This window comes from Hyperoodon ampullatus (assembly GCF_949752795.1).
Source record: "Hyperoodon ampullatus genome assembly, chromosome: 18".
NCBI classification, from domain to species: domain Eukaryota; kingdom Metazoa; phylum Chordata; class Mammalia; order Artiodactyla; family Ziphiidae; genus Hyperoodon; species Hyperoodon ampullatus.
The window spans coordinates 5,254,428-5,275,199 of NC_136931.1; the positions used below are offsets into that span (position 1 = coordinate 5,254,428).

Sequence of the window (20,772 nt, forward strand, 5' to 3'; positions counted from 1 at the left end):
GGATATATATACACTACCAAATGGAAAAGAGATAGCTAGTGGGAAGCAGCCGCATAGCACAGGGAGATCAGTTCGGTGCTTTGTGACCACCTAGAGGGGTGGGATAGGGAGGGTGGGAGGGAGATGCAAGAGGGAGGGGATATGGGGACATATGTACATGTATAGCTGATTCACTTTGTTATACAGCAGAAGCTAACACACCAGTGTAAAGCAATTATACTCCAATAAAGATGTTAAAAAAAATTAGCTAGTCGAGAAATGCAAATGCAATCAGAAAAGAAGAAAAAGAAAAAAAAAAACAAAGACGAGAAAGAGACCTGGGGTCACTCTACCGATTTTGCTAAACTGCAAATAATGCAGCAGCTTTCTGTGATGAATAGGAATCACGGAGTAGCTTTTGTTTCTATCCAAGAAGAGATCAAAATGGACTTTATATTCCAACGAATATAAAGCCAGGTACAGAATATAAAGCCACAAACAGAACAACATGGCCCTCTTGCAGAAGTGTTATGCCCCTAGATAACCGACAGAGGGCAGAGCTGTGCAACCCTCAGCTGCCGTAGATCTGGAGGACAGAGAAGGTCCAGCCCTCTGAGATGGAAGACGGGGTGGGTGGTGCATAGGAGTAATGGGGCGGGGGGGCAGGCTTCCGAGTGCCTCAAGCCAGCATGGGAGAGCCGGCTCAGGGCTTGCTGGACAAGGTACCAGCCGGGAGAGCTCAGGGCTTGCTGGACAAGGTACCAGCCGGGAGAGCTCAGGGCTTGCTGGACAAGGTACCAGCCGGGAGAGCTCAGGGCTTGCTGGACAAGGTACCAGCCGGGAGAGCTCAGAGCTTGGGCCAAGCCACTGAACCTGGGGATCCTCGTCTGAAAGTGAGGTGCTGCTTAGCTGCCAGGGGCATAAGGACACCTCAGTTCACAGAAGCTCCTGGAAATGAATTAGTGCACTGAGTCACCTTATAGAACAGAAGCCAGAAAACCATCACAACTCTAATTTCCAAAGAGGGGGGCGATCGATTCCGAACCTACATCTGGGTGAGTGTGACGGTGGTCCCAGAGTCCAGATGTATAAACATCTGTAATAAAGACAACGCTGGTGCCTTTTCAAAGCTTTATGCACAGCATCTCCTTGGAGCCTCTCGGCAGGCCCTGAGGTAGGTGCTGTGGTTACCCCCATTTAAAGATGGGAAAGTGGGCAAGACGAGGGCAGGTGGTTTGCTCCAGGCCACCCAGCTGGGAAGCGGTGGGGTCGGGATTTGAACCCGGCACTGGCTGGAGCCAAAGCTGGTGGCGTCCACCATTATGGCACCTACTGCCTTTCAGAACAAAAACCGCCCATGAACAAGTTAGAGCAGGTCAGCCCCAAGGCCACCTGCAGCCCTGGAAAAAGAATCAATCTGAATTCCAGAATAGTCCAAGACTGCTGGACAACAGGCTGGAGAGATCTGGGGTCTGTCTGAACCACAGACCCCAAAGCAACGAGAGAGGAGGAGAGCCGTGCACGGGAAAGGAGGGGAGGACAGCCACCCCACGGGTGGGGTCTGTAGGGTGCAGGCTGGGAACGCCAGGGGGAGCGGGCTCTGTGCTGGCGAGGGGTGGAGGGTGGCTGCAGCCTTGAACCCAGGGCGCTGTGGAAACTGACTACTAATGACCATCTACTGAGCTCTTACTGTGAGCCCACCAGACTGCCAGGCACTTTACAGAGGAAGATCCGGTGGTCAGAGTGATGGCTTGAGATCAAGTGGGATGGAAAACAGTTCTGGGAGACACTGTCCACGCTCGTGTTACTGCATCCCCCTTGCGATGATGCCCCCGCGCAGCGGGTTGTACTCTTCCGTAGGATGTAAATTCGCAACGTGAGGAGGGTCCGTGAGTGAACTTCTGTGGCCTCCAAACCCAGCTGCTCTCTGATTCTGACTCCTGCCTGGCTGCCATTGCCAGAAGGACAACATACGCACGAGCGGGCAGTCTGAGCAGCCCTCAGAGGAAGTGGGCGGCTGGGCTGTTTCTTCTGCCCTTCTAGGGCTTGCAGGGTAAGTGTGGGAGGTGAAAGGGGTTCCCTGTAACCCACATGAAGTGAGGGGGATTTCAGCCCAGTGCACTGTAACGGAAGCGTCATAAGCATTCCCTTCAGTCATGTGGACTGAGGCACGGAGTCCTTATCCAGCCGTCTATATCCATCAGCTCAGGCCGCTCCGGCTGCCGTAACAAAATACCACAGACTGGGTGGCTTAAAACAGCAGAAACTGGTTGCTGACAATTCTGGAGGCTGGAAATCTGAGATTGGGAGGCAGCAAGGTTGGATGAGGGCCCTCCTTCAGCTGCAGAATTGCCTAGGGAGCTTCGTGAGGTCATGAGGTATACGGACACTAATCCCATTCAGGAGGGCTCCACTCTCATGACCTAAATCACCTCCCAGAGGCCCCACCTCCTAATGCCATCACCTTTGGGGGTTCGGATTTCAACAGGTAGATTTTGGTGGGACATAAACATTCAGAGCACGGCACCATCCATATCCACCCATCCATCCATCCGTCATCCAGTCTTCACAGAACACCCAAATGTAACACATTATAAGAAATAAGGTTTGGGCTTCCCTGGTGGCGCAGTGGTTGAGAATCCGCCTGCCGATGCAGGAAACACGGGTTCGTGCCCCGGTCCGGGAAGATCCCACATGCCGCGGAGCGGCTGGGCCCGTGAGCCATGGCCGCTGAGCCTGCGCGTCCGGAGCCTGTGCTCCGCAGCGGGAGAGGCCACAACAGTGAGAGGCCCGCGTACCGCAAAAAAAAAAAAAAAAAAAAGAAATAAGGTTTGATAAAAATGGAAAATTACTGATGGTTGTGGAAGCTGGGTGGTATGTACCTAGGGTCATTACACCATTTTCTCCACTTCTGTGTTTTTTTTTTTGAAGATTCCAAAGATAAGGCATGCAGCATGGGAATCAGGGGCTACGGTCTCAGGGGCCGCCTGCCACACGGAAGCAGTTGGTGCCTTAACTTTTTCCAAGCTCCTGGAGGGCGGTGACTTCAGGCCTGCAGAGCCCAGGGGCTCTCACCATCAGCTCAAAGCAAAACCAAGGAGGGGGCTGCTTCTACCAGGATACAGAAAAGGCACAATTTCTAGCAGTGACCGCAGTCATGTTGTTTGTTACCAGGCAACAAGTGACACGAAGAAGACAACAGAGGTGGTCCAGGGACGGGTCTGGAAGGTGAAAGGCAAGGAAGGTGGGGACCTGCTGCCTGACTCAACATCACACCCCCCTCCTCACCCACAATCAGCAGCGCCTCTGCCATCACCTCTGTCCTCAGGCCACACGCTCCAGGCCCGCTTCACAGAGCATCAAACCTGCCAACGGGCTGGCTGGGGACCAAGGGCACGGCTAACGAGGTCTCGGACCTCAAAGACGACCACTATGCGATCGTGAATAACCACGTGTTTAATGCTTCACAGGACAAACTTGTTCTTTGCTACGAAGTTCATCACGAACTTGAATCGCTGTAACTGTCAAGTCTGTAATGCAATTTAAGCCCCAGGCGACAAGAGCTCTCGTTTCCAGTAATTTGGCTTAGTGAAGTTTGTGCAAAGTCACAAACCTTTTCACACGTTCACGGTCTCCAGAATTTAACTAGTGAAGTGCAGCACAGCTCTCTAGCCCTTTGCAATCAGCAGAGAGAAACGGCTAAAACAATCATGGCTGAACCATGTTCTACGCTGGAAGGAACATCTGTTCTCACCTGGGCCACCTGCCCGGGTCCCAGAGCAGCTGACCCACCCACCTTGGGACGAGAGCCAGCAGAGGCTCCACGGTTTCTGAAGACCATCCCAGGGCAGGGAGCCAGGCCAAAGCCCACGATGGAATCTTCTGGAGAGAGCACAGCATCCCCATCCAGCCCACGTCTACCTGTACCCACCACTACCTTGCAGCGGTACCGCATCTTCCCTCGTGCAAAGCCCGGGCCCGGCCTTCCAGTGTGACCCCGCCACAGGCCAGAGAGCACAGTTCAACTCCGGTTCACTCTAGAAGGTCCTCTGGGTAATAAACCCCATCCCCGACCCCTCCTGAAAATTATCCTTTTCCAAGCCGGGGACGTTGGCTTCAGCAAAGGTGACTTAGAGTTTGCTGTTCTTCTGAAACTGGGCCACCAGGCTGAGGACCTGCTCGGACGCTTTGATGCTCTTGGAGCTGAGGTAGGCGGCCCTGTTGGCGGCCGTGTCCTCCAGGAAGTAGCGGTAATTGACCATGAGGCCACACGAGCCCGTGATGCCCTTGAGGCTGACGTCAGCCATCCAGTTGATGCGCCACATCACGGCCCCGTTCTGCAAGTGGAAGTTGGCCACGGGGTTCAGGGCGTAGCCCCGGTGCTTCTCCCCGTACAGGTACCAGGCGCAGAGCCGCATCAGGGGGGCCTGGAGTGCCCGGGCCAGCGGCTCAGACTGGACCCACTCGCTGCTGCTGAGAAAGGTCTTGAGGGTCTCATTCACGGGACCGCCCGTGATCTTGGAGATTTCTCTACACTCGGAATCTGTCAACAGTTCGTTCGTCCCGTGATCCTTTGCTTTTGATTTCAGCAGCCCCAGAAGCCACTTGGTGAACCCAGGGATAGGGGAAAGACTTGCAAACGTCCCCAGGTGAGGAAACTCCTTCTGCAGGGCACAGTTGGGGTGGGGAAAGGAAGGTGGAGAAAACACACACACACACACACACACACAATTCAGCAGGTGAGTCACGGATTCAGAAACACCTCCTCATTTCTCGCTTACGTATCATTAACCTCCGTGTGCTGCTGTGTGGTTTACAAAGTGATATTTGATGCGCACGAATCTTCTTCTTTCAAGGAACAGTTATTAAGGATCTGATGTGTGCCAGGTCCTGGAGGCATCCTGAGTCCCCAGGACAAGCCTTTATTGTGGGGTCTCCATCTGCACCACTATCCATGCCGGCTAGTTGGGGGACCTGCCTGAAATTGGAGGGGTGTGCTGCTACGATGTGGGGTGCTGTCTTCTGACTACAGGTCTTGCCTTTCTAGCCCACCAGGCCCCTCCCATGGACTTTGCTGCCGCCACAGAACCTGGTTTGGTGCTTGGCACACAAGTACCCAGTGACTGTTTGCTGTTTGTTGAATGAATAACTGATCGCCCAACTATAGCACAGTGGGTGCAGAGGATGGGATAGAAGGGGGGGTAACGGTTATGTCTCCACATCAGATAACACGGTTCAATCATTGTTGTTCAAATTACAGAGAGATCTCAATAATCATTTCAAAGAACTCAGTATTTTCCAATTAAAAATGTAATATATGCTCACTACAGAAAAAATTTTTTAAATTTAGGACAGAATCAAAGAAACCACCATACTCTCCAGGTTTGATAGAGTATAACTCCTGGTCTTTCTCCAGGCAATTTCTGCAAGGGCGAGACAGTTATTTTACATCCTGCTTTGTGCATTTATACCATGAGCGCTTTCTCACTGTCACTCAAAATTCAGAACCGTAACTTTAACGACAGAACAATATTAAAAGATAAAACGGTCCCATGACTTTTCACTGGGCGTTTAAGGCGCCTCCTTCATAAACCTCCACGGACACCTCTGTGGAGGAAGGGCTGCCTTTCCCTCCAGGTTTCTCAGGTGACTTCCCGGCTCCCAGCCCAGACGTGGAGAAGAGGTCAGTGGCAGGATGGCTCCTGGGCTGCCTGATGCGCATCAGCCAGACCCCGGATTCTGCTCCTCCTCTGACTGCCTCTCTGCCTCGTCCCAGCCCTGCTACCCGCCCGCCCTCGCCCCGTTCATTAGCACCTTCAGCAAAGAAGCAGGAAATAAAAGAAGAAACTCAGAGCAATCACATGTGCTTCTTATCGCCTCCGGGGGAAAAAGCGGCAGGGAGTGATTCTAACGAAGCTGATACCCAACCGAATCCCAAGTTCTCAGACTGAAAACTATGAATTTCACACGAAGCATGCGAATATTTAAATTCCACCCTATGTGTCATCCCCTGAGGAAGAGCTTCTGCAGCAGCTGTCTGTGTTGAAACCACCAGAAGCCTCAGAGCCAATTAGTCATGATCTAATTATTTTACCTAAAAATTAGATTCTACACATTACAGTTCACCCCAGCCCCTCATGAGGTAGTTTTTAAAAGCCCAAACCCAGAGTGGACCTGAACATTTCTCTGTGTTTCCCAGAGCAACCAAGAGAAGGCAATTATTAAAAAAAACCAGGTGCCAGTGCATTGACCCTCCAACTGCCTGGTCGAGGTCGAACCCTGATGCTCCCTCCCGGGCCACGAGTGGGTGAGGGTGGGTAGGGAGGTTGGCACGGCCAGGACTGGACAGTGGGAGCGAAGGGGGCCCTGCTGGCGACTATGCCAGGACAGCGCGTGCCCATCAGGAGCTGCCCCACCAGCCAGGGTGCAGGGTTCCCTGCAGAAGCCGCCGCCCCCAGGATGCATCTGGATTTGTGGCCCATGAGAAGCCAGCTTTGAGGGCCTCTTCCTCGGCACTGCTTCCACCCCCTGACGAGTCTCGGGGCTCCTAGGAGGTGCCAAGGGGCACCTGGCACTTTTCCACCCCTCCTGCTCGCTCCGGCCCAACAGCTTCACCCTGTCCGCAGAGATGAGGGCAGAGCTGCTGGGCCATCCCCAGGCGGGGACACGCACGGCGGCGCGGCGGGGTAAGGGTCGAGCCTCACCCACCTGCAGCTCCTTCACCACCCGCTTGATGAGGAAGGTGCCCAGCTCCACGCCCTGCAGCCCCTGCTGGGTCAGGCTCAGCGAGTATAGGACGGCTGTGGTGATCTTGTCCCGCTCCTCTGTCTCCGACGTGGGACTCTCCTTCACTATGATGGTCTGGAAAACATCAAGGACAGTGATGGGCAGCCGTGGATGCACCCGCCCCGCCCTCACCCCTCCTGGGGGTCCCTCGACCCAAGGACCAGGCTCTAGACCTTGTTCTGAGACCTCTCTGGAGGCGGTGGTGGTCTCACAACTTCCCTGGCTGTTTGCTCAAAGTTGTATCATTTCTATCACTTTGAAATTCTCCCACAAGCTTCGCTGAATCACAACTGATGTCCTCTAGGTCTCTCTCAGGGGAGGTCTCTCTCTCTCTGTGCAATCTGCTGCCCCCCGACGCTGCCCCCCGACACACCCGCCCTCTGCCAAGGCCAAGGGCCCCACTTCCCGCGGCTCCTGTGCACAGGCTGCCCGCTGCGTCCTGCAGGCCTCCCTCCTCCCCTCTTGAGTCCTAGTTCTTTACATTTCCCAGTAAGCCAGATGCAGTCCCATGTAAGTTTCCTTTCAGGAAATGTACCTTTTTATGCTTTTCCTATGTACCTTTTTGGTTTTCTGCCAAGTCCTATATTTCCACAGTGAAACCACACGCCCGCACAGACACGTACGAGAAGCGATCTAAGAATCAGCGTGACTTGTAATGGGAAGTCCCTTAGCCAAGTCCGACTTGATCTGCTCTGAGATGTGAGTGCGGGGCCCTCTGAGCTTTATACCCTGAGAGCCACTGGACAGTAGTGGTGGAGACCTTGCAGTTGGCTTGGACACAGGCCCGCCAGCCTGCTTCTGAAGGACACGCTTACGCTGCTCTAAACTCCTACCAGCTACCCTGGTTGCTTGATGTAGGGGAGTCTGGCCCAGAGTCCAGGCTGAGGTCTGGAGCCCACAGACTTTCTTAAATTGCCAATGGGATGCGTGGGTCTACGCGTAACCCCCTGGGGAAAAACATCCTCAGCTCTCATCCCCTTCAGACGCTCGGAGGGTCTTTTCTGTGACTCCTGGGAAGCCATGAACCGTCACCATAAGGAAAGTTGGGTGGATGGTGACGCAGCGGCCGTGACATCGGGGCCCCGCCAGCCTCTCCTGCGCCCGCCGCTGACGGAGGAGCCCTCCTCCCATCATTCCTCGTCCTCATCTTGTTGGATCACCTCCTTTGTTTTTCAAGAAGTCTGTAGGCTATCTCGTGGTTCTGGACTCAAAATTTGTCTCCAGCAAATCTTTTTTTTAAGTTTTCAAAAAAAAAAAAAAAAAACCCCAAACGAACCTTTCTTTGATTATATGAATGATATATGCATAATGTCAAAGAGGCAAGAAATAAACGCATGAAGAAGAAATCACAGATCACTCCAGAACCGAACACCCAGTCCTACTGGTAACGTTCTGGGGAGCGCCTTTCCAGGTCGGTCTCATTGGCCCCAGGCAGGTACACACATAAACACACGTGCATACAAAACCACGTACACACGCGGTCTCTCATGTGTGCGTCCGGATGCGCGAGTCTCCTCACACGGAAGGCACCTGCCCTCAGGGCTGGGATCCCGTTCCCCCACCGTCCCCACTTCTTCCATCATCCCGGGCAAATCTCTGCAGTCCCCTCCTAGCCTCAGAGTCCTCACGTCTAAAACAAGGACAAAAACAATAACAAGCCCAAGTCACAAGGCGCTGTGAGCAAACACAGGAGGGCGCTCCGCGGGCGGACGGGGCACAGCAAACGCTCAGTCGACGTAATTCATGCCACACAGAAGGTCACGCCAGATAGGCTAGGCTGGAACCTGAATCTTCAGTCAATAGTAAGTCAAGGTTGACAAGTTCCATGTCAAAAATACAAAGCTAACAGGGAGATCAGCTCGGTGCTTTGTGACCGCCTGGAGGGGTGGGATAGGGAGGGTGGGAGGGAGACGCAAAAGGGAGGGGATATGGGAACATATGTATATGTATAACTGATTAAATTTGTTTAAAAAAAAAAAGCTAAATCCACACTTAAGCCCACACGTGGGACCGAAGGGTCTGTGAGGACAGGCCAGACGCACACGCTGTCGCTCCCTAGAGCGCCCCCTCCCGGTGGGCACTCTGGTTACCACTCCCACCTCCAGACGATGCTGCAGTGGGCAACCACCCAAACTCTCAGCTCTGAGCCTCTCCTGGGATAAATTCCTGACAGTGGAATTTTTAGGTCAAAAGGAACACGTTTTATATTTTAATAGTTATTACCAAACTGCCCCCAGGGAGGCCGTGGTAACTTCTAGTGCGTGACAGTGCAGGCGCCTCCAAACAAGCATCGTATTGTATGGGAACGTCTCCCTGCTGACGAGTCCTCCGCCCTCCGATGCCAGGAGACACTGCCCAGCGCCCACCTGAGATCTGCCATCACCTCTCAGCCTCCTAACAGGCCATTCCGACCCCGAAGCCACAGTGACCCACGGGTGCCCACTTCCCCTCAACGGACCTGCTCTGCAGCCCCAGCCCCTGCCCCCCGTGGGCCTGCGGACTGAGTGTTTCAGACACTCACCAACGCCTCGAGGAGAAGCCCAGCTTGCTCCTGGAGGGAGGGAACCACCACACCGGGCAGAGCGCTGGGCCCTCATCAGGCACGCAGCACAGCCGACTTTCCGATTTCTCAATTGGCTGTCTTTTGAAACTACCCACAGGCACTTAGATGCTGAAGAGTTGACCCCCGCGCCCCTGCACCTGTACCCCCTCCTCCGTAACAGCCTGGACCATGTCTCAACCTCAAGGCACACACCCTGGCAAAAGCTTGCCCTGTCCCATCATTGCCCACACACTGCCTGTCTCCACTCTGTGGCTGCAGATCTGGAGACTGTATCTAGCTAATGCAAAGATCCACAAAGGCCGAAAAGCAATTTATTTTCAAAAAGGTGAGAAAACTAAGTTAACAGAAAACTTAAGGCACCCTGGGCCGTCCGCCCCGTCCTGAATCGACCGCGTACAGGTACCTGGATGCTGCTGGAGATCTCACTGGTCAGGGCCACGTGCAAAATGATCAGGGGCTCCCCCGGGGTCGAGCAGTGAGAGGAGAAGTAACACCTTCTGTAGGGCCCCACGCGCCGTTTCATGTCCGCCCAGTTTTTAACGGGATGCACAGCCTCAGCCCTGACGAGAACGTTATGAAGGGGCAAGACAGAAGTACAAATCGTAAGTTAAACAGCTGCGGGGCTGATTCCTACTCGTATTATTCACTCAAGTCAAAGCAATCCTTTAAATACAGCTTCTACGGACTCTGCGGGAAATTCAAAGATCATTTTAGCGTGAAACAGCGCTGAGAGGAAGCACAACTGGTGACCGTTTTACACACAAAACTGTGCCCTCATCCCTGGTCTTAAGACTCGTTTGCCAGGCCCCGGGGGAGCAGTTATGTGGCAGATTTCAACACAGAGACTCGACCAGATGCCTGTCACCGGACATCCTACGTCTCCTGCTTCCTCTGAATCTCCGCAGTCTGAAGCCCGTGCTGCCGAGGACACGCATCACCTGGCTGCTTCCATTTGTCCAGCGACCTCGGCCACCGCTGCTTTGTTTCAATATGCGACATGGCAGCATGCTATCGTGGGCCAGCCTGCATTTTACTGTGTCCGGGGGAAGGTGGGAATCACGCACTATACCGTGAATTTGGAGATTTTATTCAAGGGAGACATTTTAACAGCTGTTTGAGACAGACGGTTTTTGAGTTACTAATGCCAATGCTTGGTCCAGTGAACCCGGGCAGCTCTGATCACGGGGTCGTTGGGGAGATGCGGGCCTGAGGGCTTTAAACATGAGGACGTGACTGACACCCCAAGTGCACGAGGCCCAGCTTCCACCTGTGCCCTTTCCTCCTCCATGGTCTCGGCATCACCGGCTAGGACAGCCAGCTTTGTGGATCTTGTGTTTGGGTTTTATCAGGCTTGGAACAAAACGTACACGGGAATGGAGACTGGCTTTCCGCTGAGACGTAAGAAAAGCGGCCATGTCATAAATACTTACTCACTGATTTTCTGCAGCATTTCGCTCGGTGAACGCCAGGTGACCCGCTCCAGGTTCAGGAACCCAGAAGAAAACCATTCCGAGAACATGCTTTTCAGCACCCCGTTCATTTCCTGAAATGGAGAGGGGGGAGCGCTGGCCTTCCGAGGGAAAGACGTCCAGCCCATCCCCGCATCGCTGCCGAACCGGGAATTCGACACCAAAACCTGACACAAAAGAGGAGCGGGCAGGCTGAGCCTGTCCTGAGGCAGCTCCCCGGGCTCTGCTCTCGGCCACGACGGACCGAACTCAGCTCCACTTCTTTCCTCCCTCCTTCCACCTGTAAGACACCTGGTTCCATCTGAGCTAAGTTGCCCAAATCAAATGAAGTGTGCCGAAGCATTCGCCGCCGTGAACACAGCTGCACACGTGACGTTAAGCTGACGCTGAACGGCGTCTAACACCCTCTCAGGAAGATTCTCTGGTTCACCAAAAACACCCTTTCTTGTTTCCCAAGAGAAACGAGCACTGGGTCCCGCGCCCCACATCTCGACAGCTCTAAGGTGTGTGTTTTCCTATTTTCACATCTTGGTGGTCAGGACGCCTTGTTCAAATGATGGCGGGTCACGGTTGAATCGGCAGCATTTTCTCCTCCCTGAGTGGGCCGTAGAATAACAGTGTGTCGGGCAAGCCATGCATTTAGAATTGATGACATGATTCTGATTTCACTTACTTATATTTATTCTACTTCCAAAAATGATGTGAGTCAACTTTACCATCAGAGATACGTTCCCACTGAAACTTTTCAAGCAAGGATAGAACAAGAGGTAAGGAAAGGGGAGGACATGATGCAGGGGCAGAACCCTCCCCGTTTAGTCTGTGGTGACTGCTGACCATGTAATAGTGGTAAGCTCTGTGACAGCCAGAGCGGAGGGGACGTCTAGGGCAAGAGACAAGGCTGCTGTTCCTCAATGGCTGCGTCCCTTTTTCCCAAATCAACAGAAGCTTCACTTTTTGGCTGGGCACATGGCTGTTCCGAAGAAAGTTTGCACTGCCGCTAGGGCTAATCATGTGACTGAGTTCTGGCTTCTCAGATGTAAGCAGAGGTATGCTGCAGCAGCTTCTGGGAACCTTGAAAGATGGCAGGAGCAGCAAAGGGCTGATCTTTTTCTTTGTCCTTCCCGCTGCAGGTTGGAAGGCGATGTGATGGCTAGAGCTGGAATAGCCATCTTGGGCCATGAGGTAACTTTGGGGATGAGTTTTTCAGGGAAGAGCAACAAACAGAAGTCTGGGACAACTGAGGGCACCGCAGAGCAGGATCAGCCCTGGGCTGCCTACCTCCAGACTTCTTCATGAAAGACAAACTTCTCTTATTCAAACCACTGCTGTTTTGAGTCTCTGTTATTCACAGATGAACTGCATACCAACAGATACACTGCATATTATTATTGAATAACAGCAAACATCTCAGTATGTCTGGTACAGAACTGACCTTATGAATCCCTGTATAAGAATCACAAAGACCATGATGGATAACACCTGTAAAACTGTACACAAGCTATAAAACTGTTATAGGGCCACTTCACATTTTAATCTCTGGTAAAAGGTCAAAGGACTCAGAACCTTGTCACTTGAGGGTAAGTTGCAGGCATGGGGGTGGTGGCTCAGAAAGGGTTTCGGAACGAAGCGAGGTCCATCTTTAAACACTGAAGGCCCAGGGCACAAAACAGGCCCCACGGGGGCGAGGAAAGGGAGCAAGTCTAGGACCAAGTGGGGGGGGCCCAGTCAGACTCCATGTAAAGGAGAACTTCTGTGTAGCCAGGGCTGCCCACAGAGGTCCTCCTGGGAGACAGCGGCCCTCCCCACGGGAAGAGATGAGCACAGGGTGGACAAGAACACGGTGGAGATGTTTTAGAAAGGATTTCCACGTCGACAGGCGACTGGACCAGATGCCCTCTGTAATGCCTCGTAACTCTTTATCCCATGGTCTAGTCTCCTTTACTGGCCTCTCAGCTCTGTGAGAGCAGAGGTCATTTCTGATTTAGTCCTCTGGTTCTCAAAGCCACCAGTGGGGTCTTCCATGTGGAAGATGATTTAACAGATTGATGGCAAATGAAAAAGAGAAGACAAACTGGAAAACAGTGACCAGGAAGTAGCAGGAAGGGAGGAGAAGGGATGGCTCACCAGGCAACACAGAACGGCTCCTTATAAAACTGTATTTCCTGCACTGACTACAGTGGTTCTCAGTCTTCCTGGGGTCCTCATACACTCTTGCACATGTGCTAAAAACTGGGGACACTCCCCTCAGAAAAATGCAAACACATGAATAAAACTCTGCACACGGTTTCCTGGGGTTCATGGACCCCTTTGAAACTCAGTTCCCAACCAGGTTCCCCAGGTTGGGAACCTCTGCACTGAAAGGTTAGGAACGGACCAGCCGAGTTCCATGTAGGATGCACAGGGAACTCTATGGCATCTCTATGAGACGCACAACAGGAACAAGTTGGAAAAATCTGCCTTCGGCATTCATACAGTATTGATTATGAAAGGAATGGTCTGGCTGATGGAAGCGCCTCTTCTCCAAGTCCCTTCGTTCTATTCTGGGCTACTGACAGCTATAACGTGGGACACCAGACACGAGATCCGGGAATCTAGGTTAAAGGTTACACATCTCCACCACCCAGTGCTACCAGGACCGCAGCTGTTCAGGCTGGAATTAGGTGCCGAGGGCAGCAAGGCTACCGGATCTCAGACAGCAGGAGGGAGAGGAATCGTGTATGCGTCACGCTCAGTGATTCAGAAATCATTTATCAGCGACCCAGGACACGAACATACAACTGCCGGGACAACGTTCCCATCTACAAATGCGTTCATCTCTTAGTCTAGCTAAGCGCAGAACTCAGGAGAACCACGAGGACCACCAGGTTAACTTCAAAACAGGACAAGACACCAGAGCAGGTTTACAGAAAACTGTGGTGCGGCTGCGCACTGCAGTGGTGGCGTGGGGACCCTGCCTGATACGAGTTTGGTCCCTTCTCCAATGTTCCGCCCGGGCTTCTGTTAAGGTTCCCACAGCTCTCACCGTCATTTCTACGTTCAAATCGCCCACCGTCTCCTAAATGCCAGCTCCCTTCTGCTGCCCACAAATATCTGACGGTGCCCAGGCCCTCTCTTAGAATGGGAGTCCCCTCGGCTTCACTGGGGATTGTATCTGTAAGAGACTGAACTCTTCAACCCCAAAGGGCTTTTGGAAATAACTCTGCAGAAAAACAAAGGGCCTGCAAACTGCACACACAAGAAGCACGCGCCTGCCCGCACACCGTGTACCCCTCTCAGGAGCTGGCCACACAACCGCAAGTTCACAGGGCGTCTCGTTGAGGAGGAAAGCAACTGACGGGTGGATTCACACCTCAGAGCTCAAAGCCCACACTTGCCGCCTCGGGAAAGAATGCGCAAACGCGGACGTACGGCCACAGGGCCAGGCATCTTTTTTTTTTTTTTTTTTTTTTTTTTTTTGTGGTACGCGGGCCTCTCACTGTTGTGGCCCCTCCCGTTGCGGAGCACAGGCTCCGGACGCGCAGGCTCAGCGGCCATGGCTCACGGGCCCAGCCGCTCCGCGGCATGCGGAATCCTCCCGGACCGGGGCAAGAACCCGTGTCCCCTGCATCGGCAGGCAGACTCTCAACCACTGCGCCACCAGGGAAGCCCGGGCCAGGCATCTTAATAAGCCTCTTAACTCACTTGGAACTTCAACAGAGGAGAAGAGCTTTTTTTTTTTTTTCTTTTTTTTTGAGAAGAGCATTTTTAACAAAAAGAACATTTGATCTTGTAAGCAAAGGGACCGTTTCTTTTCCTGGTGTGATTAAGCTGCTTTGTGGATTTGGTATTACCCACCCCTGCCCAACACTGGATGACTGGTTTATTGTTCTATTTCCTAAGATTAAAACTCGGGGTGGGGGGCAGGGGTCCCGCGATCAGAGAATTCAAGGACATTGACAAGTCTCTTTTCTACAAATTCCTTAATTAGGAAAACAACTAAAATCCCTTTATAATCCAAGAAGTGCTACAAAGCGGCATCAGAGGGACGGACCATCGCAGCAGAGACTTGGGATGAATCAAGAAGTCCCAGGCTGGCCTCTAAGACACTTAGGCTTCTAACAACTTTTTAATTGACGGGCAGCAACGTCCATCCTCTCTGCAGCGGATCTGCTATCTTGAAAACCACAGCAGACATTTGACGTTTGCTGGGTTGTAAAAACTTTCTACACAGCACTTGCATCTTCCCGGCAAACAGACGTGATACCGACTCCGAACTTCCTATCAGGAAGGATTAAGAACAAGAAAAGAAACCTCACCCGATTTAAAATATCCAAGAAAAGAGATCTACCCCAGCCTGGACTTCTGCCTCGGGCTTCATGCTGGGCTCCACTCAAACAGAAGTGTCAGGCTTCTGGATTCTTCCCATATTTCCAATAATCACAGCCCTCAGTCAGAGACCAGTATCTTGACAAACTGACCTCATTCACAACTGTGTTTAGCCAAGCTCCACAGTATTTTTAGAAGAGAAGCAGGCTGACCTTGGGCAGACTGACCACTACCGCCCCAGCGGCAGAGCTGGTTGGCCCACGACAGTTAAGGGATGTGGCTACCATCACCTAAAATCACGCTTCTAACCAGCATAACTGGGGCCTTCCTTCCCCACCTGGTGCGCCTTCTGCTGCACCCACTGTTCCGTATAAGATGCCCAATCAGCATCCTTTTGGGCCTCACACATGCCAGGTATTCTAAGGATGCCTTTGTGCTCACGAGATTCAGCAAACAAGAAGCTGTGAGGGAAAGCAGTGGACTGAGTCCACTCCAAGGCAATGCCCAGGCCTGAGCCCACAGCAGCTCTCGTTCACCTGACATTAGCTGGCAGCTCCAAGGTCAGCAAGGGCCAGGGGAGATGCACACCTGTGTGATGGGGTGCCGTGTGCACAGCTAGGGGTGCTCAGGTCTGCTACTCCCTGCCTCCTGGGCATCCCGCGGCATCCTAGGCCCCTGGGGATCTGCGGCTCCTGCGCTGAAGCTCGAGGGCCAAACTGCTGGTGGTTTCCAACACTGGATTCCTAAAAGCGACAAGCTCTAGCTTTTTAACCACCTCTTTAACTTGGCTGCAAAATCCAGAATGAAACAAAAACGGAATCAAGATGGACCACACACATTAAGTGATTCTGGTGATTAATTACAATATCAGATCCCAGTGACGATTTCTATGGGTTAAAAAAAAATCAACTCTGAATGTTCTGAATGATGGGGATAAAAACACAGTCACGCAGCCACACAGGGCAAAGGGTAAGGGGAGCAACGGATTCAGCTACGAACGGTTGGAGGCGCTCGGGCCAAGGGTAGGATTTCTGTAGAGAAACGCAGGAGGCGTGATGGAGCCACCTGAAAAGGCGTCTGCACCCAGCGCGTCCAGACCATGTGCAGAGGCCAAGGTCAGGCTAGGGTCACTCACCCTCTGCTTGAGAAATATCTTGACTCCCCGTGACTTTTTGCCTTTCGGTTGGTGATGTTTTTCCCTTACGTGTGTGAACGGCCTTGGTTATAAAACAAGGGAACCCTGAACGTCTGAGGACACGGTGTTGCTGGCAGCTCTGGATCTCCCTGGGGCCAGCTTCCCTGCCACAAGTCAAGTCTCAAGGTCACAGCTTTGAGCTTTGATGATGTCCCTTCTCAACCTCATGATAACCAAGAGTCTTCTCTTGTACGTGGGGAACAGTAAGGACACGAGTCCAGTTATGTCTCACAGAATCGGACGCGACATCAGGAATCCCCCAGGACAAGGGCGGTCCCAACGTCTGGCAGGATGTCTATCTCTCTCGGCCGCACGGAAACCTTCCCTGGCCTCCAGGTTCCGTTCCAGGCTCAGACCTCTGAGTGGAGCAGTCTGACTTCAGGACGAATGGGAGTGGTTAGCTGCCGACTTCGCCAGATGGCAGGGCACCCGGGAATCTATCTCACGCTTCATTCATCATTTTGCTACGCAAGACGAAGGTCCCAGTTTTCAAGGAGCTGATCATCCAGTTGCGGGGGAAAAATACATTTCAAGCAACAGATTCTGTGGTTAATGTATCAAATCCAAATGAGTGGTACAATTACGTACCTATGAAGCTCAGAACTGGGTGAGGCCACCCTGAGCTGGAGCAGCTGGAAAATCCTAGCAAACGAGCTGGGAGTGCAGGTGGCTCTTTTTCTAATAGGAATCACGCAGGGGTGAGAGTTCAGGAACGTTCCATCCAGGAGCCAGCTTGGCTGGAGAGGAGGGTCCGTGGAGGGGATTGAGTAATGCTGGGGGAGTGGGAACGCGCAGGATGGCTGGTGGGCAGCAAAAATGCCAAAGGAAAGACACCGAATGCCATCCTCCTGGCCACGGAAGGTTTGATGATTTTTCGACAGAAGAGCAGAGACTGACCTGAGGTTTCAGAAAAAGATGGGTGCTGAGGTTGCTGATAGGATGGAAGCTTACACCAAGTCTTGGAAAGATAAACAAAGTCACAACTAGAGAATATTAAACTCCTGACTCAGTGAAACTAAATAAAACAACGCCATTCACCAACTGGGTTGTTTTACCTTCCCTTCAGTTTTATAGAAAAAGGCAAATCTAAAAGAATAAGCCCATTTTCGATCTAGTTAGGCTGTCAACTAAGAGAGCTGGTGTGCCATGATGAAGTACACACCGTGGAGTGTGGAGACGGGGCTTGGGTGGAGGCGCTCTTACCAGCTCTGTGCTCTGGGTGCTGCACTGGGCCTCGACAAGCTTTTATCACCTCATCTGCCAAACAGTCACCACGTCTTGCTGAGAATGAAATGAGCAAGTGCATGAAAGGCACTCACACATACCGTGACCGCCCCTAACTCCTCCCATATTAGAAGGGAAGCTTCTGGACCAAGTGATCTTGGAGCCTGAGCACGCCTGGTACCATCTAGACAGCCAACGAATGGCTGAATGGGTGGGTGGAGAGTTTCATTTTGGGACAGGTCACCTACCCAAAAGACATCCTACCTTGGCTTAGGTAGACAGACATCCTACCTAATTCTCAAGCCTCCTATGCAATGGGAATTAAGTTTCAGAAGGCCTTCAGGAGCACTGGTCTCTGCTTCAAGAAGGAAAAAAAAAAAGGTCTGCTTGGATTGCAGACTAAACCCAAGCCTTTCTTGGGAGGAACCAGATGGGTATGCACACAGTGTGTGGAACACAAGGTCTCAGCCATTCAGATGGGGATTTAATTGGGAACATGGTCAATTCAACACACTGGGATTCCAGGACTGATTTGGTGCCAAGGCAATGAACAACTGAGGTTCTCAGCCTGTGACTCTTATAGCTGAAGGCTCACTGGCCCTAGGTAATACTTAGCATTGTAGATTAGCCAGCTATTATGAGCAATCAAATCATAGCTACTATTATCATCCTGAGATTAACCCTAACTACACACAATTTTATGCGTCTAGAGCTACATAGCCAAGAAAGATAAGGAGGTTTCTGATAAACACCATACCTCACATAACATGATGAGGATATAAAGTGTAGAGCAAAGAACCTGGGAAATTTGGATTTGGGTGGATGATCAGAGACATACTTATTTGCTCTGAGGTCCTGGTCAAGTCATGTGACCTCACGTGACTTGATTCCTTTACTGTGAAAGGAGACATGCTTATCACCTCCCCAAGAGTGAGGCAATGAACGTAAAAACCGTTATGCCAGTGTTAAAGAGTTCTTAAACGAATCAGGACATAATCGTCAACTGTTCAATTCTTTTTAAAGCCAACTGCACCTACTAAAGTTCTGAATGCCAGAACATTTACAGCCATTTTTGGTTTACTAAAAGAGCAAGTTAGTGGTACCACCATATTTAACATCAATAGTAATAAAAGGACTATATTCAACTATCAGCCACCTTTCAAGTCATCATTATTTAAATCTTAATCTATTTATTCGCGTCTAACCTGAGCTCACAGTGCTAAACGCTTGATTTCCTCAAGAAGTCAACTTAGAATCCTATTTTAGGGCTGAACTCAGGAAGGTAAAAATGCCCTGGTCAAAGTTATGAGGCAGAGAAAAAATAGAAGGCATCCACACTCCCAGACGGTGGCAACCTCGAGTTCTGGTCACCTTTGTACGTTTCACAGGACTTTTTAGGACAAGGGCTTACACAGTGCGTACTGCGACTAACTTTTACTGACCCCATCCAGGTCTTCAGAAAGCTACCGGATGCTCGGTTCGGTCCCCATTCAAGTGTACCACACGGACGAAACCTCTCAGGTAAAAGAATAAAAGAGGTTTTTATGGAGCACGCTCATGAGGAACGAGGCGTGACGGTCACCTTGAAAGTAAGCGAGGGCCGAGTTTCTATAAAGACGAGGGAGGCGAGCCTAGAGGGAGGCAAGGACTGGGAAAGCGTGGGAAGGAAGGGGACAGGGTTCGGGGGCTCTGACTCGGGGCGAAGTGTGCGCGGCTCCAGGCAGGGGAAGGTGGAGTGCTTGGGGCTTGAGGGGCGGGTGAGGACGGCAATGGGGAGGGCCGCCAAGGGTCGGGGGCGGCCCGGGCGGGGCCTTACCCGGACGTGCGGCCCCTCCATCAGCTTGAGGGCCTGAGCCTCCAGCAGGTCGGCCCGCAGCTGCACCAGGAAGCGCACGCCGCCGTCCAGCTTGCTGATGTGCTGGAAGAGGCTGCGGTAGCGCGGCACCAGCGCGTAGCGCAGCCGGTCCTCTGCCTGCAGGAGCACGGCCGCCTCCCGCGGCTGCTGGAGCAGCTGGAGCACGGCGGCGCTCTGCTCGGCCACCTGGCCGTGGTCCACGCCGAAGCCCCGCGCCAGGCGGCCCAGCAGCTCGGCGCGCTCGGCCGCCTCAGCCAGGCCGCCGTAGAAGCTCACGAAGTCCGCGCACTGTTTCTCCGCCGGCGCCGGTGTCTTCTCGCGCAGCCCGTAGGCCGGCATCGCGGGCACCACACGGTGCAGCAGCTCGTCCATGGCCCGCTCCAGGGCGCCGCCCGCCGCCGCCCGCCCGCTCGACAGCCGGGGTCCGAGCGGCCGCGGCGGCCGCAGGGGTAGCCGCAGCCAGAGAAGAAGGAGGCGCCCAGCCGACAGACTCGGCCGAAAAACTCGCATGGCGCAAGGATACAGCTGCCTGGGGGAACGCCAACGCCGCCGCCGCCGCCGCCGCGCTTCCGGCTTCCGGCACGCGCCCGTCCGGTTGCCCGAGCCCCGGGCACGGGCGGGGCGGCGACCAATCGGAGGGCGGAGCGACGGGGGCGGGGCGGAGTGCGGCGCGAGGCCAAGTGTGGCCAAAGGTAACCCGGGAGGCGACCAATCGGAGGGCCGAGCGACGGCGCGGGTGGCGACTTCAGGGGCGGCCTCTGCCCTGTCATCTGGCCACCCAAAGTCACCTCCTCAGTCCCTCTCCTCTAGGGCCGAACGAACTCTCCAGCCCCAAGGAACATCACGGTCACCTAGGGAACCTGTTACGCACGCAGATTCCGGGCCCTACTCCGGAGATTCTGATCCAGTGTGTCTGGGGAGGAGCGGAGCAATCTGCGTGCCTGCGAAGTGTTCGCGGTGGTAATTCTCTGGCAAGGTAGCCTTTGTCTTGACCCCTGCCTAGGCGCTTTCACTTACCCAGATGACCCCCAGAGCTAGGCTTCCAGCTGCCTGCTGGAGAACTTTCTCACCGATACGGCAAACCGGGCTCTCCCAAGCATCTGGTTCCCCAACCTGTCCCTCCTTCCTTGGTCCTCATTCATTCATTCATTCGTTCGTTCATTCAACAGAGTGTTTATTAATCGCCCGGTATGTGCCAGGTCCTATACAGGGCACGGGGATAAAATAATGAACCAGATAGACCCGAACCTGCTGCAGGGAGTTTACAGGTTAACGAGGGAGACAGGTGATTCCATAACTACAAATTGTGTTAAGTGCTATAAGGGAAATAAACAGAGTGGAGTGATACAGCTGGGTCAGAGCGGATGTCCCACTGTGGACAGGGTCATCAGGGAAG

General features: G+C 52.9%; 1 protein-coding gene across 1 annotated transcript; it reads right to left on the bottom strand.

Annotated features, from left to right (window-relative positions):
• Positions 1-3,433: 3,433 nt before the first annotated feature.
• Positions 3,434-19,886, bottom strand: MLYCD (malonyl-CoA decarboxylase; the record flags this gene model as incomplete). Its single annotated transcript, XM_079723564.1, has 5 exons — positions 3,434-4,643; positions 6,688-6,840; positions 9,732-9,888; positions 10,759-10,871; positions 19,338-19,886. The coding sequence occupies 5 exons, from the start codon at positions 19,884-19,886 to the stop codon at positions 4,110-4,112; spliced, it is 1,506 nt and encodes a 501-aa protein (XP_079579690.1). The 3' UTR covers positions 3,434-4,109.
• Positions 19,887-20,772: the final 886 nt, after the last annotated feature.